Source organism: Zootoca vivipara, chromosome 3, assembly GCF_965207765.1.
Source record: "Zootoca vivipara chromosome 3, rZooViv2.hap1.1, whole genome shotgun sequence".
Taxonomy (NCBI): domain Eukaryota; kingdom Metazoa; phylum Chordata; class Lepidosauria; order Squamata; family Lacertidae; genus Zootoca; species Zootoca vivipara.
The window spans coordinates 74,626,809-74,642,616 of NC_142586.1; the positions used below are offsets into that span (position 1 = coordinate 74,626,809).

The window sequence follows — 15,808 nt, forward strand, 5'->3', positions numbered from 1 at the left end:
CTTCTCAGGTTGCCATGGGACAGGAGACTTCTACTTAGAGAGGCTGTATCCTCTGATTCAACTACAGCAGGTAGGTATTATTTTAATGTGCTTTCCCTCTTCTAGTTCTGCCTTTGCTCAAAACACACGTGGTCTTCTCTTCCTTTTGAGCATAAACATTACTTTCAAAAATGCACAAGTTTCTAGTGCTTAAGGCTGGCTTTAGAGAGCAAGGTCTCCTAAAGACTCAGTAGGTTGGGGAATGGCCAGGAAAGGAATAGTATTTCAATTCTCCACAGCTTCCTATCCATGCCTACAGATCCTAGTCCTAAGTAATATCTTTCTAGACTATTTGGCAATATCTCTCGTGAGTTTCATTCCAGCAATAAACAGGTGAAACTTGGAAAATTAGAATATCGTTGAAAAGTGCATTTCAGTAACGCAACTTAAAAGGTGAAATCAATATACAAAATAGATGCATGGCATGCAAAGCAAGATATGTCAAGCCTTTATTTGTAATTGTAATTATTTGTCATTAGGTGGGTCAATTATAAATGGAATGGAATTAATGAAATGTAATAGCGATGTTTATTTTTATTTTTGTATTGTAACTATTTGTTTTATTACTGTGGAATTTCCAAAAGAAAGCATTTGTAAAAATTAAAAGAAAAAAATAAGTTGCATTACTGAAATAAATGCACTTTTCGATGATATTCTAATTTTCCAAGTTTCACCTGTATATGAAAATTACCGCCAAGGTGTTTAAAATAGTACAAGTGGCACTGCCAAACACAAGGCCGATCATGTAACACTTGCATAGCTTTTGTAATTCCTGTGATGTATTCTGCTTCAATAATTTTGACTTTCCGGGCTGGGAAATCCTGGTTTTTGACTTGCAAAAAACTACTGAGTGCGAGTGTAGCAAAAAAGAGAGAAAAAAATACAAAAACAAATTAAAATGAGCGGTATTTTATTTACTGCATTCCAGAGTGTCTTCTTCCTACCTGTTTGGGAAGTATTGATCTGGTTCAGTGTGTCAGCAAATGGCTTCACTAAATGACCAGCAAAGAGAGTGAACAGTCCTTTTAGCTGCTCGGCAATGCAATCTGCCAGCCGGCAGAAAGTCAGCTGCCTCTCCCGAGAGGCACCCTCAGTTTTGGCCCAGTCAAAGAGCTGAAACAGAGAGAGGAATGTTAGTTTCTCTATAATAATAAAAATAACAATAGCCTGGGCAGCTTATAAATGGCTAAGACAGAAATAGGACAGAAAACCCACCTTGAAGAAGAATGGTCTAAAAGACATCTCAGAAAGCTTCATAACCATGCTGATTAAGCACTTAATAATATGAGCCTCTGTCTTCCCAATGTTCTCCAGGTCATCCTAGATGAAAACCGACAGTACCAATCAACACTACAATATTCACTAGTCTATTGGTGAGATAAAACATAGTGAGAGTGGGCTTCCACTCATGCAAAGGGGCTTATCTTTTCTCTGCTCCCCACCCCCTCTGCACTTCCCCAAAATTACCAAATCTTTACCAGAGAGTTGCAGGACCCCCTGGATCAGCCCAGGGGGCTGGAAGGGACAGCAAGGCCTGTTGCTTAAAGCGAATTTCCATTGTGCGAGCAGACTGCCACAACTGGATCTCATCTTGTGTCTTTACTATACTTAATATTAAGTACACACTTAAAAAAAACCACCAATAACAGTAATTGGCCAATATGTGACCATCTCTAAACATGGAGATTCAGTGGCTGCAATCCTGCACACAGTTGGGCTTCTTAAATTACTCAATTACTCAGCCTGGGTGCAGAACTGTGGCCAGAGCAATAAAAAAAATAAGCGGAATACATCATGTAATGGGCTATTGTTATACTTTTGCATGTTCCCCGAAGACCTTCCATACACTACCTGAGAATGCTCAGCTCTGAAGTCCAAGGCCTTCAAGAAAAACGCTGTTAGCTCAGTCTGATGGGCAGCAAGCGAGTCTTTTTCTAGAATTACGATATGCTCCTTCAGAATATCCATAAGTGCACCCAGATTGTTCTAGAAAACAAAACAAAACCAAGTACATGATAGACATTTATTTAAATCAGGACAAAACCTATTTTCTAAGATAATAGAAATAAATAAACATGGAAAAGGCATTTTCTTTCCAGAACATGGTTTTATCAGTATAGGAACATTCAGTATGAAAATGTTAGAACCAGAGGCTTCTTAGGCGACTAGCAATTATGAAATGTTTGCCCTTATTTAAGATAATGGTGGTCCATCTGCTTTCATATTCCTTTAAATTGGCATTAAAAACAACAACCAGGAGCCACTTGTCAAATATGAGAGAGTGTTAGAGCACAAGTGAAATATATAAATTACAGCTAGAGCCTCTGGAAAGTAAAACCAGATCTTCGTAGATAGAATTCCCCCTCCTTAAACGTGAAGTCACTTGGTTTCAAAACTGCACTATAAAACAGTTATTTGGTGTAATATAAAATATGTCTAAGTTTGTAAGTTTTATGTTGTGAATGCCCTGAGATCTATGGATGAAGGGTGGCATACGAATTTAATAAATCATCATCATCATCATTTACTTAAGTGAAGAAGCAGAACACATCTAACCTTAGAAACAATCGCAATTTCACCATAACATTTCGTAACTGCTGGCAGAAGGACTCTTGGTGGAAGTGTCATTGCCAGGGTGTTTTTCAGAGATGTCACGCGTAGATTAACTTGAGATGAAGGGCCCATTTCAACGGCAATTCTTTCCAAACGGACCACCTAACAGGCAGCAAATGTACAGAACTAATTAGCTGCCAGAGAAGCAGCACAGATGGTGTTGCTTGAGCAGTTCATAATTCCTCATGAACTGAAGAAAAACAGAAGACCCACCTGCAGCAAAATATCCTGGAGATACGGACTGAGAAAGCATGGCAAGGTTTCCACAACCTTCAATAGAGCCGTCACAGAGCTAAGCAAGTAAATTTCACTGGCAACCAACTCCTTTTTGTGTTTTAGTATTTTCAGCAATGCTGGCATTAGCCTGTAAGTAACGTATAGAGAAGATTAATTCACTCATTTCCAAACAGGTTGCTCTCCTGAAAAAAAAATTACGATCCTTCTACAGTTTTCAACTCAAATATATTTCTCCACAGACCGTTTTAAAAGCAGAGTTATTCAACTTTGGGTTCCCAGATGCTGACAGACTTATAAGTTGCCATGCAATTACTAAATTTTGTCCCCAAGTCAAATTGTGCTTCAGTCATCCCTATCTGTCATTACTCTCAGCTTTTAAGCTCAAGTATCTGCAATATGCGGGTGGCGCTGTGGGTTAAACCACTGAGCATAGGGCTTGCCGATCAGAAGGTTGGCGGTTTGACTCCCCGCAACAGGGTGAGCTCCCGTTGCTCAGTCCCAGCTCCTGCCAACCTAGCAGTTCGAAAGCACGTCAAAGTGCAAGTAGATAAATAGGTACCGCTACAGTGGGAAGGTAAACTGTGTTTCCGTGTGCTGCTCTGGTTCGCCAGAAGCGGCTTTGTCATGCTGGCCACATGACCCGGAAGCTGTACCCCGGCTCCCTCGGCCAGTAAAGCGAGATGAGCCCTGCAACCCCAGAGTTGTCTGCGACTGGACCTAATGGTCAGGGGTCCCTTTACCTTTACCTGTCTGCAATATGAGCATAAAATTCCCTGGCCTACCTTGCAGGGCTCCTTCAAATATTACTGAAATAATGGACATAATAGGTTTTGAATATTCTAAAGTCCTATATAAACGCTAGATGCATTATTTACTGTACAAGTTCGAATTGCTACCTTGGTAGGTGAGGTATGGCCTGTGCTTTAAGCACACAGGTGACCTCAGCTGCACAGAGCAAAGCACTTCCCACGACGTTTCTTTCTTTCCTTTCTGAAGAAATCACATCGATGGCGGTTTTCAGCACAGACACAAATGGCTCGTGCCTTTCTGGGCCGAAAGCCTTGCAAAGCAGCTTTAGGCTGAACAACGCCGTCTGCCTGTTGATCGCCTGCTCTGGCTCCCCGCTGGCCTCCCTTGTATCATGCTGCACAACTGCGAGAAGATGGGGAACCAATTCTAACAGCAGCTCAACCTGAAAAACAGAATTAGGCAGGCAAATGAATATTGACTAGGATTTCAGTGCCAAGTAAGATATCATTGCTCCAAAGGCACAAATAAAGGATGGACTGGCAATGTAAACATCCCACTTTCAAAGCCAAACACAAAGTCACACTATACACAAACATCTTTCCTTTCCCTTACAAGGCCTGTGAAATGCTTTTCTCCGAATCCTTGACCCTCTTCCTCTTTATGCCATTTTTAAAAGCACAGGGGTAGGGAGGGGATTTGGTTATTTGAGACAGCAAATTCCTATGGTAAGCGGGAAAAGAAACAGTGAGAAGAATGGGGGTTACTTGTGATTGCGGCCACTGTGTGCGTTGTTGCAGCTTATTGTTCAAGAGGTCCATTGCTTTACGTCTCACAGAAGGCAGCTGGTTGGTCATCAGGCCTTGGATGACGGGGATGAAGGTTTCCGTTGGCATCAAGGCGTTGACCTAGAAAGAAAGAAAGTAGCAGTGAAATGTACCATACCAAAAAAAGGAAGTTCCCATAGGTGTCTGGACTGCTTTCATTATGGAAAAAAACTAGGAAAAACAGGGTTCCTCCTTACTTTTTAAGTGTTGCTACACCAACCCCCTGAGATCAGATGAGTCTTTTTTTTCACTTTAATACATCACAAAAAAAGAGAAATACGAAAATAAACAAATATCCATCACCACTTGACAACTAAACAAACAAACAAATAAAAAAAACAAGCAATACATTGAATATTGTTCACGATACTTTGGCATAAAAATGGTCTTTTTTCTGTAGACAAGATCAGATGAATCAGATTGGCACGCAGTGTGATGATGTTTAGGTGCCTACTGAATACATTTTTGTTTCGGGATGCTTTCACCAAAGTGTTACTTCCTTGCCACTTATGGAAGATCACTTTCCGATGTGACAAAATAGTTTTAAAAGTTTGTATGGATGGTTTCGTTGTTTTAGTTTGTTGAATTGATTTTTTTTTGTTCTCTGTGTCTGATTCTACTTTTACCATGTGCACCAGTTCAATGGCTTATTTGGCCGATGAATAAATACTTGCAGAAAAATAAAATTCTCCATGTCCCCTTACTGGCTTCTTTTACACCTAAGCTGGAGACAGCAAAGCATTTGCTTCCTCTGTGGAGGACAGGATGAGGGAGTCAGTCACTTTCCTGGACACTTCTGACAATTTTAGATTTCCATAGGTTCCATGGTGCATAAGAAGCAATAGAGGGAGGATCCTGCCACTCTAAATCTGTTCCAGGGGGTTGGAGAGACCCTCCAAAGCAGATTTGGGAGGGTGTGGAGGGGGCTGCAGGAGGGCAGGGAGGAAGAATTCCTAAAAGTGGCCTCCCTCCCCATTCCACCAACAGTCTGTCAGCAAATGGGACAGAGGGTGGATACCACCCTGGTTTTAATGCTGTTTTGCCATTGCCATTGTAATTTCTGTGTACTGTTCTTATCTGCATTGCTTTTGTTGTGATGTGTAAGCTGCCGAGACCTAGTTTTTGAAGGGCTGCTATAACTCCTTCGTACAAATAAATCGGACTGAAATTAGGTTCACCAGCAAATCTGCTGGACTCAAAATAGTCTGATTTCTAAACGCTTTAAGCAACAAAGATGTTTGCTCGGTTTGCATGACAGCTCACATCAGCATCGCCGACAACCAAAGAAACTTACCTTATCCAGAACATCATAGGACTTATTGAGCAGAGCCCTCCAGAATTTTGCTGTTTGCGTGTCGGCATTTTTTTCCACTGATTGTGCCACAGCATTGATGTAGCAAAGAACTTCTTCCAACAATCTGGATAAACAACAATAGTGAGTTACTGATCACCATGAGCAAATACAATCTCTTCATTCGGAGGAAGGAAATTCAGCTGGGGCTTTTGCTGTTTCAGCTCCCCTTAGAGGAGAAAGGCAACAGAACTGAATTATGGTGGTTAATTATATATACTATGAAAACCAAAGGACAATCACAGCAAAAAAAAATTAAGCTTCCAGTCCTTCATGGCCAAAGAGAAAAAGTTGAACATCATGCTAACAGTATTTTTAAAATGTACTCGTTACTCAACTTTAAAAATAAAATTTCCATATTTATTCTTTTCCTAACGGTGGCACAAAATTCATTCCATGTTCCATTACCCAACCAACTATAGTTTCAGGTCATTTAGTAGAAGCATATATGGGCCTGGGAAAGGAGGAGGCCTAGAGGGAGTAATGTTAACAGTATCACAGCCAAAAACTCACTTAAGAGTTGCCTACTTTTATACACCTGTGGTTATATTTGCACCCAAAGGGAAAACAAAATGTACCTTTGCTCAAAGACCTTTAACTCCTCAGCGTCTTCACATTCAACCACCTAGGTGATAAAGAAGGGAGGGAAATTATCAACATGCTAGCGGAAATAAAAAAGATCTGCTGCACAAGTCATTTTAATGAGGTTCCCTTTGAGCTATTTCACAATATGTACAGCTGATAAAATTAGAGGGGAAGACCACTGGGCCAGAATCAATGAACGAGTCCTGCTAGCAGAAACCTGTGCAAGGATGTCTCCTCTCTGCACACTCCCCAAATTGGTCAGGGTGTGTGTCGGCAGAACCTCCAGAACAGCTTGTTGGTAGGGGGGGGGGGAGAAGGGGAATTGTTCCATCTAGCAAGCTGAAATGCAATGGAACAACTGCCATAGCGCTACATTGAATTCTTCCCCACTGTATGTGCCTTGCTTGGGTTCCTGACCTCCTTTTCCAAGACATCCAGCCAGAAACCCCCCTATTATTGTCGTTTTTTCTTTATGTAAGCAGTCCTTGCTTATAGCCAAGTAAGGCATAACTACTGAATTTATTTTGTGCACAATGTCCAAGGTACACTTCCAGTTCCTACCAGCAAACACTGAATTTGAAGCTGCAGTCAAGAGGGGGAAAACATTTCTGTGAGTTTCACAGAAAATGATATTGATTACATGCAAATCCACAACTGGAAAAGGAACCACAGAAAGCCCTTCGAAAGATCTGCGGGCCTTACCATTTTTACAAAATTGTGTGAAGCCAGGAGCTGTGACATGAAGGAGATGGACAGGAATTTGAAGTGCCTCAGCTGTTTGCCAGAGTGAGACTCTACATCAAAGAGCTCAGTTTCCTGCCTCTGTGGTTTTTTCTTGGGGAGCCTCGATTTCTTTTGCCCAGGGTCCTCTGTGAAAGTATACAGCAAATAGCATTGATTTTTCCAAAACAAGAAAATGAGTTTTAACATCCCTATAAATTCTAGATTAAAAGGTCTCACTAGGAGGCAGGGCATAGAGTTAACACTTTTGGGAAAAAAATATGTGCAACTTGAAAAGCTGTTTTGTAATATGAATTAATTCTGAAAATTGAGATATGTATGTTTTATTTGCTTAACTCTTATCTGGGTGTACACTGGGACGGTGAGGGTTCTTTGTAAAGTACAGGGTGGTGGTGGCAGTATGAACAGACAGGGCTTTGGATGTGGTAGACAACAGAGTCAATCTCACCACTTCATGGGATTGAGCTGTGAGTTTATGATTATGAACAGTGTCAGTAGGAATACTTGCATCTGGTTTCAATCCAATGGTTCTGCCCAAGTGGACTGTATTTAGGCAAGAGGCGTGGAAGGTGTCCCATTCCCCCCCCCCAGCGCAATTACCTTCTTTGTTCTCTGGCAGCTTTGTTAAATAGCCCAGGACTTTCATCAAACTCTGTAACTGTTGGATTACGCTAAATTCGCAGCATACGGAAATCCAGAATTCCGTATCAGTCTCCAAAACAGTGTCCTATATAATTAAGAAGATTTCGGGTGGGAGAAGATTAGTAAGGGAGAAAACTTGCATTATTTAAAAAAAGGAATTAGCCACCCACACCACTTCCACTAAAAAAAAACCCACACAGTATATACGACACAAAAACATAACCCTTCTACAATAATCATGTCAGCAAAAGCATCAATAGCATATCAACAAAACTGGCTGATAATTTCCCCCCTAAGTTCTGAAGGCCTGTTCTGGACAACAGAGTTGCACAATGTCTAAAAGGAAGCAGGGCTGACCTGCTGCCAGATTTCTATTGGCAAGGAGTTCCATAGGGAAGAGACTGTCACACTAAAGGCTTGGCACAAGGGGCCACCAGTACCGCCCCTTCAGACGATCAAGGTTTTAAACAAATAATGCGCAGCAGAAGACACCTCTTACCTTCTCCCCATTGGCTACTGCAGCCACAGATTTTGTCACATGCTGTTCGAACAGCAACACGAGAAGAATCCAGAGAAACCGCTCCCCTCCCAAAGTGCTTATCAGCTGCTCTAGGATCGGGAGGCGCCGATGCTCAGGCACGTGAGGCAAAGCATCCACAAACACGCGGATTACTTTAACCACCACCCCTTCCACATTCCCTGCAGTTTCTGAAGAACCGCCATCCTCCTCGGCCTACAAAGGAAACATTTAAAGAATTAACATGTTGTACGTACAAACTGCAACCTGAACAGCATTTGGCTGTAAGCCATAGAAAAACCAGGCAGAACCCTTCCCAAAACACAAAGGAAAACCCCAAGTTGCAATTGCAGCAGGAATAATTCAATATCTGTTCATGTTCAAAAAGACCTGGAGTAGGGCTTGTCCATTTAAAAAAGGCATCAGTGTGATTGTTTGTGCTAATGGTCCTGTAGGCAAGAAGCCAGTAGGAGAAGGGAAGTCAGGCCTGATCCAAGACTCGAGAGAATGATATAGCTTGTTGAATACCCAGGTGCACTTGACTGTACAGGCGTAGCCAACTTGGTCTTGCTCTCCAGATCAGTTGGACTACAATTCCCATCATACCTGACCACTCACAACACCTGGAGGGCACCCCATTGACTACCCCTAATGTTTCTCTTGCACTGGGAAAATACAGAACCTTCAGAGAGGACTTGCAGGGCAAAAGGCTCAGCACAATTTCAAGCCAGAAGATGGTTTTTCTAGTAACAGTTATTTTTTGAGTTCCACTTTTGCAAGATGTTTGGATTAGGTTAGACTAGGTACCGGTAGCCACCTAAAGACATAAAGAGTGAATCACTGGAAACAAAGTTCTAATATGAACACTGCAATGTATTGTTTTCCTGAAGTTACTTGCCCAGTGCTACTTAACCACCACTATCCTTTTTATCAAGAATAATCTACCCTCTGGCTGCACAGTTCCTCCATTCTTGTACCATGTACAATAATTGTACCATGTAAAATTTTATTCTGGGTTGACTACCACAGAAAACTTAAACACTAAAACTACATTCAGCACCATATTTTTTTTTACTGATTCTATCGAAAATGGGTTTTTTTTGGGGGGGGGGTCTATATCAAATATGGAAAACTGTACTAAATAATTTTTAATGGAAAGTTAACCAGCAAGATATTTCTTAAGGTATTTCAGTGACCCATTCCCAGATTTGAATTAGCTCACCTGTATAAGAGCAGGAATGACCATCTTCACTGTCTTATTAATCACCTGGAAACTGTAAGCATCATCCAGTCGCATGACATTTGCCCCCATGAAGGTAAAAATGGGCATGATGTTGTGCAGCACTTTACCCTGGAGAAGAGAAATCAGTCACTCACACAACACATCAGAATTTATTTATTTTTCAAGTATTCATTCCTGAAATACACTTTTGTTTTGCAGTTAAAAATGGTGGGAATCTTAGGTGAGAGAGACATGCAGTGGAAGTTGCTCCCGGTACCAGTCACCACATGAAAGGAGAGAAAGGTTCAGATAGTTTACTGTTGCGGAAGATAAGGCTAAGTAAAACAGTTATAGATGTAACCATATACAGTTTGTGGGCTTTCACAGATGCAGATATATACAAGTACAAAGTATCAGTTGCTCCAAATAAACCCCAGAAACTCAAGACGTAACAAGAAACAGACTCCAACTCACAGCAACAAACACTACTGAGCTGACATACATTAATCACAGATATAGTCAGGGCACTAGGCTATTTACCATAGCAACTAGACCGACTGACCTTGCACCTGTGATTAGCTCATCCATGGGGTGATTTATGCTCATGAAGGAAATTAACACCATCTCATGAACAGTTACTCCTTCCTTTCCACTGAAAAATTAAGTGTGTGGTTCCAAATGGCTTTATGAGAACTGGCCATCTTTTCCTACATTTGCACAACCCATCACACTCCGTAGCAGGACAGTGAACCTATCTTGGCAGCAAAAGTCTCTGCATTTCTTTAAAAAAAAAAAAAAACACCATAGGTGCTGCTGGGTAAACACAGAAATATGTGGCATAGAGATGGGCCCTCCCATCTACCAATACAAGGCTTGCTGAGTTTCTTGCTGCTGTGAGAGGAGGACAGCATTTCTTATGAAGCTAAAGAAAGCAAAAGTAGCTCTTCAACACTGCATCATTAGGAGGCAAGTGCTATTCAGAACAGAGAAGTGACAAGTCTCTGTGCAGAAACAAAAACAATGATTCTGGGAGAATTCAGGGATTGATGGAATACGGGGGTAGAGGAGAGTGAGGTTTGGGGAGGCCAGAATGGTCCAAAGAAGGCTGTGACAATGACATCGGATTTGAGAAGGAGGCAGCTTGAAAAGCAAAAATGGGAAGCTGTTTCAAGCATAGGAATGGATCAGGAAAGAGATCAGATTTTGAATCAATGCACAAAGGAACACCAGAAGACTATCTTAAAAGGGGGTGGGGAAGTCTTGCTTCTTCTTAGAAACCAATTTCAATTCCATTCCCTGGTAACAGCCATGAGAAGGAGGAGGAAAAAGGCAGAGCCTGTACTCACAGGAAACATTCCTGCAGCTGCACCCAGCAAGAGCAAAGCATGGTGATGAGTCTGAGGCATCTCTGAAACCCGGATGCACTGGACTACCAGCTCGACATTGAACTTCTCTTCATCAAGGATACCTCGAAAAGCAAAGCAAAGACTGAAAGCACAGCCAGGCTTAATTCAATATTAGAAACAAGCTTTGTTATACTTATGGTAACATGCCAATATATGCTGTTTTCATACTAACCGCCTTTTTTATTTTATTTTTAAAAAAAGGCATAAATGCATATAAAGCCTGGGGCAAGCGTTCATACACAGGATCAAAAACTAAACGTCTTTTTGCTTTACCTGCTTTTATCCTGGTACCACCTGGGGACAGTTTCTGACAAATGTTCAACAGACCACCAAGTACTAGCTGCTTTGTGTATTCCAGGTTTTCATGTTCTGCAGAAGGTTCCAGGCATCTGGTAATTGAGAAAGACAGTTAAAAAGCAATGCTGGAGAAAAAACAGTATTCGTAGGGTAGCGATCAGAAGGTGGCTATTTGACAGCTGCTGAGTCACCAGGTATATATATATACTGGTTTGGGACACATCCATGACAGGGGGCGATGTAGAGAATCTCCATCAGGCCCCTTTATTTTTCTGGCCAGTCTCCATAGTGGGGTGGCATGTGGGGACGTTCTGGTGCTAAGAGGTTCTCACATGTAAGGGCTGGATGGTCCCCCATGATGGTCCTGCCGCCCTCTGAAGTAAAACCTCATTACCTAGCCAGCAAGCTGAAGAGAGTAGGTATCAGTGCTTGAGGATGTTTGAGCTTCTTCTTGTGTTGCAGCAATTCCAGGATAAGCGTGACTCTGTGCCAGTTCATACTGCTTTCTTCTTGTCCACATTCCTGGTCCTGAACTTTTCTGAAGGATGGAGAAAAAGAAGAGATTTACTTCCATTTAGAGAAGCTTAGCCCATCAATTTTAAAAGAAACTGTTTCTCTGAATGAAAACCTATATAAAATACAATAATGGTCCATGAAGAAGAACTAGCACACCAAAGCGAAACTTCTTTGTAATCGAGACCGGACTGGATGCCTGCATGATAGAAAAGGGTTCACAGTATCTAAAAAACGTTAATCAGCCCTATTAGGTTGGGGACACTACAGTGAAGGTTCTGCCCAGATTCTCAGCACTTATCGTCTTACTAAATGAATCTAAGTGAGCAATGTAAATAATCTCAAAAAGCAGATGGGCCACAGATGGGAAGAAAGACAACTGGACAAGCTTGCCGGTTAAATGTACAGTTGTACCTTGGTTTTTGAACAGAATGCGTTCCAGAACTCCATTCGACTTCCAAAACGTTCAGGAACCAAAGCACGGCTACCGATTGGCCGCAGGAGCGTCCTGCAGCCAATCGGAAGCCATGCCGGATGTTCGTTCTTCCGAGGCAAAGTTCGCAAACTGGAACACCTTCTTCCGGGTTTGCGACGTTTGAGTTCTGCGATGTTCATAAACGAAGCTGTTCAAAAACCAAGGTATGACTGTATACTTTAGGAAAGGTCAGTTAAAAGGCAACTTCAACATCAGTGTTTGAAAAAGTTAATGAACGAAGCTACTTTAAACTAGATCAGATCATTACTTCATATAACCCAATACAGTCTTCCCTGTCTACTCTGCTGCTCTTCAGATCTCAGGTAGTGATTGTAGCCCTCACAGTCACAGAGAAAAAGGGAAGCCGAGGGAAGGAAGCACAGACTCCTTTCTTCAAGCCATCCCTGCTGTTTTGACTTGATCCTGGCACAGATCAGCTGACCTTTCAGCTGACAGTCAACCCTGGGCATCAATTCAGCCCCACTCCCCAACACATAAACACAAAGGAATGACTACATGTTTAATCTTACAAATTAATGTCTCATGTGAATGATTTGCCCTGCTCAGTAATATCCCTGGATATATGTGCTATTTTTCAGTTTCAGGACTGCCACGCTTGCATGGAATTCATCAGCTGCTTTGATGAGGCTATTTGGCTAGGAGAGGCAAGACACAGAGCAGCCTCAGCATCAATGCAAGGACCATCTCAATGAGTCAATCTTGGCCCAATGCCCCCAATCCTGCTGAGATTCAGGAGGCACCTACTGCCTGTTTCCAGAAACAATAGAAGCATAGCTGCCAAGTTTTCCCTTTTCTCGCGAGGAAGCCTATTCAGCATAAGGGAAAATCCCTTAAAATAAGGGATAACTTGGCAGCTATGAATAGAAGACATATTTGTTCTGATGGGCTTTCCTTGCTAGATAAATGGATCATTGCCATGAACATCTATTTTGTTTTAGTTCAGCTGTTTTTTGCTGCATTTACTGCACATTGCCTGGTGATAACTGTGTAGAAGGTGATTGATAAATTATTCTTAATTTTAATCATTTTAATTCATGAATGCACACAGATTTGAAAGGGCTTTTACGTGTTCTATTGCCCTGTACCTCTGCTGCTGCATCTTCTGCCTTCTTGTCTGGTGAACAGTAGCCACATTCTTAGGTTTCGGTAAAGGTTCCAATTCCACGCTAACTTGCTCAGCATTAACTGAAATCTAAACATTATACAAGGAAGAAATATTTGGATGATTTTATAGAGACATGGTATCCCTTCATCACATACTCAAGAGAACACAAAGTGAAGTGGCATCCACCAGACTCACACTTACAAATTTTGAATAATGTTCCCCCGTAAGACTTTGCATTTTGGGGAAGGGAGGCAGGGAGGAAGGCACTTGTTATAGAGGTGGGGAATATATTTTTATGTTCTTTTTGAAAATTAGTTAAAAGCATGGGTTTTTTTAATTAAAAAAAAGGAAAAAAGATTTTCTCTTTGAGCACAACTCAAAGACAACCAAAGAACTACATACTTATATGGAAACAGCAACTTTGTTAAATACATTTATATTTATTTGCTTTGAAATGAGAAACTGCTATGAAAAACTTCCCCGCAATATTATTTTTAACTTTATCACATATGCACATGTTCTAATGACTGTTCCATGCTTTTGATCTCATAATTTGGCACTCATGCATTGGTTAGTTTTCATGCAGCATCAAGTTGAGAGCAACTCAATATGCAATTTATACAGTGTAAACACAATCATCCTATCATGATTGTATATAGACTAATTCCAAATAGCAAGAGGATACTCTCATTATCCCAAGACATTAAGACCACCTTACCCCTTTAAAAACACTGCCGATTGTCTGTGCACAAAGTGGATTTTTGCAGTTTAGCAGTAAATCAAACAAAACTCCCAATAACTTTTGCTGAACCTTCCCATCTGGCAATGCGGCAAAGAATGGTTTTGTAATCTAGAAATGACAAAAAGAGCATAATTTGTGTAAAAACATTCTTTTGTATGCATTTTGCTCACATCCTGAAAGAAAAGGATCAGTGCTATTCCCGCTTTACAGATGTGGGTACCTTTTGTTGGTAAATAGGGGTTCAACATACTGAATTCCACTGGGAAGAACTACAGGGACTCTCAATCAGCTCCTCTCTCACCTGCCCAAGAGCTCTAATCTGGAAAGTCAATCCTTTGTAGATTTCCTGTGAGACGTGCAGAGCTTTGATGAACAAATCCAGACAGTGCTGATTTGTGCAAAGCAGGGCAGCTGAATGCTCATTGTACTTCCCAAGGATGAGATGCAGAAGAAGAGCTTCATCTTTTAACATCCCCTCCGATCCCTTAAGAGCTTTCTCCAATAATCGATCCAGGACAGGCAGCAGGTGAGAAAGCACTACCTGAAAGTAGAAAAGGCGTTCAGGATCAACTCTCTCTTTAACAAGCATTCAGAAATATATATTTTACATTCGAAAGGTATAGAGTCGTGCAACGGAAGCACCCGAAAGGCAAAGTATTCAAAATATTTATGGGTCACCGACCCTTTTGGGCCCATGGAAACATCTTCAAAACGAAGAAACTCCCATGGACACCTCTTCGGCCACCCCACTCAGCCTATTATGTTGGCTACAATAGAATGTTTCTTTCAAGGCTTATTTCAGCAGGTGGAGGTGACCCTGTGGGTGTAAGAGAGGTCTCTGAGTGCACATATGGGCCCAGGGGTGCCATGCTGGTGACCCCAGAGAAAAGTTCAGAAGAGAGTCATGGTTGGCTTGATCCCAAAAGAGTTATACATGTGTTATTCCCTTGCTACATTTGCTTCAGTTTGGCATATTTGGCAAACTGTTGGAAAAATGAGAAGCACACACCCAGAGCCTAATTTCCATTCTTTGGATTTTAATTTGCAATGTAAAGGGCACCTCCAAAGGAGCATCACAGTTCACCACACAGTGATTTGAGGTACTAATACAGGAGTTGCAGGAACAGACAGAACAAATCTTAGCTCCCATCCCCCCCTCCATATTTCTACATCTTAGTTTAGAATGCAAAATTTGCATTTACAGTCAAACCTCGGTTGTAGAACGCAATCCTTTCTGGAAGCCCATTCAGCTTCTGAAACGTTCGACAACCAAGGTGCAGCTTCCAATTGGTTGCAAGAGCTTCCTGCATTGAATCGGAAGCTGTGCCGGATGCTTGGCTCCCGAAAAAACATTTGAAAACTGGAGCATTTATTTCCGGGTTTTCGGCATTAGGGAGCCAAAACATTCGAAAATGGAGCCATTTGGGAACCGAGGTTTGACTGTAGCTGAAATGTGCACATCTAAATTGGCTTTGTGGAACAAAATATTTTTTTTTAATTTTTTTTAATATAGACTTTATTAGAAAGTTTTAAAAAGGTATACACACACCAGAAAATTTAAAGTAACTTAATAACATAAGATAACTTAGCAACTTAAATAACATAGCATAACAAAAGTAACATAAGTAACATAACTGCATATTTAAGCCACCCAACATAAATTAATCAACATAAATAAACAAATCAAGGTTGATCTAAATAGATTAAATTAATCAAACTACAAATAAT

General features: G+C 41.3%; 1 protein-coding gene across 1 annotated transcript in view; it reads right to left on the minus strand.

Annotated features, from left to right (window-relative positions):
* The window catches only part of HEATR1 (HEAT repeat containing 1), a 39,039-nt gene that overhangs the window by 2,986 nt on the left and 20,245 nt on the right, over nucleotides 1-15,808 (minus strand). The window contains exons 23-41 of the mRNA XM_035108386.3: nucleotides 14,382-14,621; nucleotides 14,057-14,188; nucleotides 13,319-13,425; nucleotides 11,619-11,762; nucleotides 11,201-11,316; nucleotides 10,868-10,989; nucleotides 9,522-9,650; nucleotides 8,282-8,515; nucleotides 7,741-7,867; nucleotides 7,102-7,268; nucleotides 6,393-6,439; nucleotides 5,758-5,881; nucleotides 4,404-4,544; nucleotides 3,786-4,081; nucleotides 2,866-3,016; nucleotides 2,596-2,754; nucleotides 1,891-2,025; nucleotides 1,255-1,359; nucleotides 984-1,152 (exon numbers count right to left, since the gene is read on the minus strand). Coding sequence (XP_034964277.3) covers nucleotides 984-1,152; nucleotides 1,255-1,359; nucleotides 1,891-2,025; nucleotides 2,596-2,754; nucleotides 2,866-3,016; nucleotides 3,786-4,081; nucleotides 4,404-4,544; nucleotides 5,758-5,881; nucleotides 6,393-6,439; nucleotides 7,102-7,268; nucleotides 7,741-7,867; nucleotides 8,282-8,515; nucleotides 9,522-9,650; nucleotides 10,868-10,989; nucleotides 11,201-11,316; nucleotides 11,619-11,762; nucleotides 13,319-13,425; nucleotides 14,057-14,188; nucleotides 14,382-14,621 — 2,845 coding nt within the window. The remainder of the gene's footprint in view (nucleotides 1-983; nucleotides 1,153-1,254; nucleotides 1,360-1,890; nucleotides 2,026-2,595; nucleotides 2,755-2,865; nucleotides 3,017-3,785; nucleotides 4,082-4,403; nucleotides 4,545-5,757; nucleotides 5,882-6,392; nucleotides 6,440-7,101; nucleotides 7,269-7,740; nucleotides 7,868-8,281; nucleotides 8,516-9,521; nucleotides 9,651-10,867; nucleotides 10,990-11,200; nucleotides 11,317-11,618; nucleotides 11,763-13,318; nucleotides 13,426-14,056; nucleotides 14,189-14,381; nucleotides 14,622-15,808) is intronic.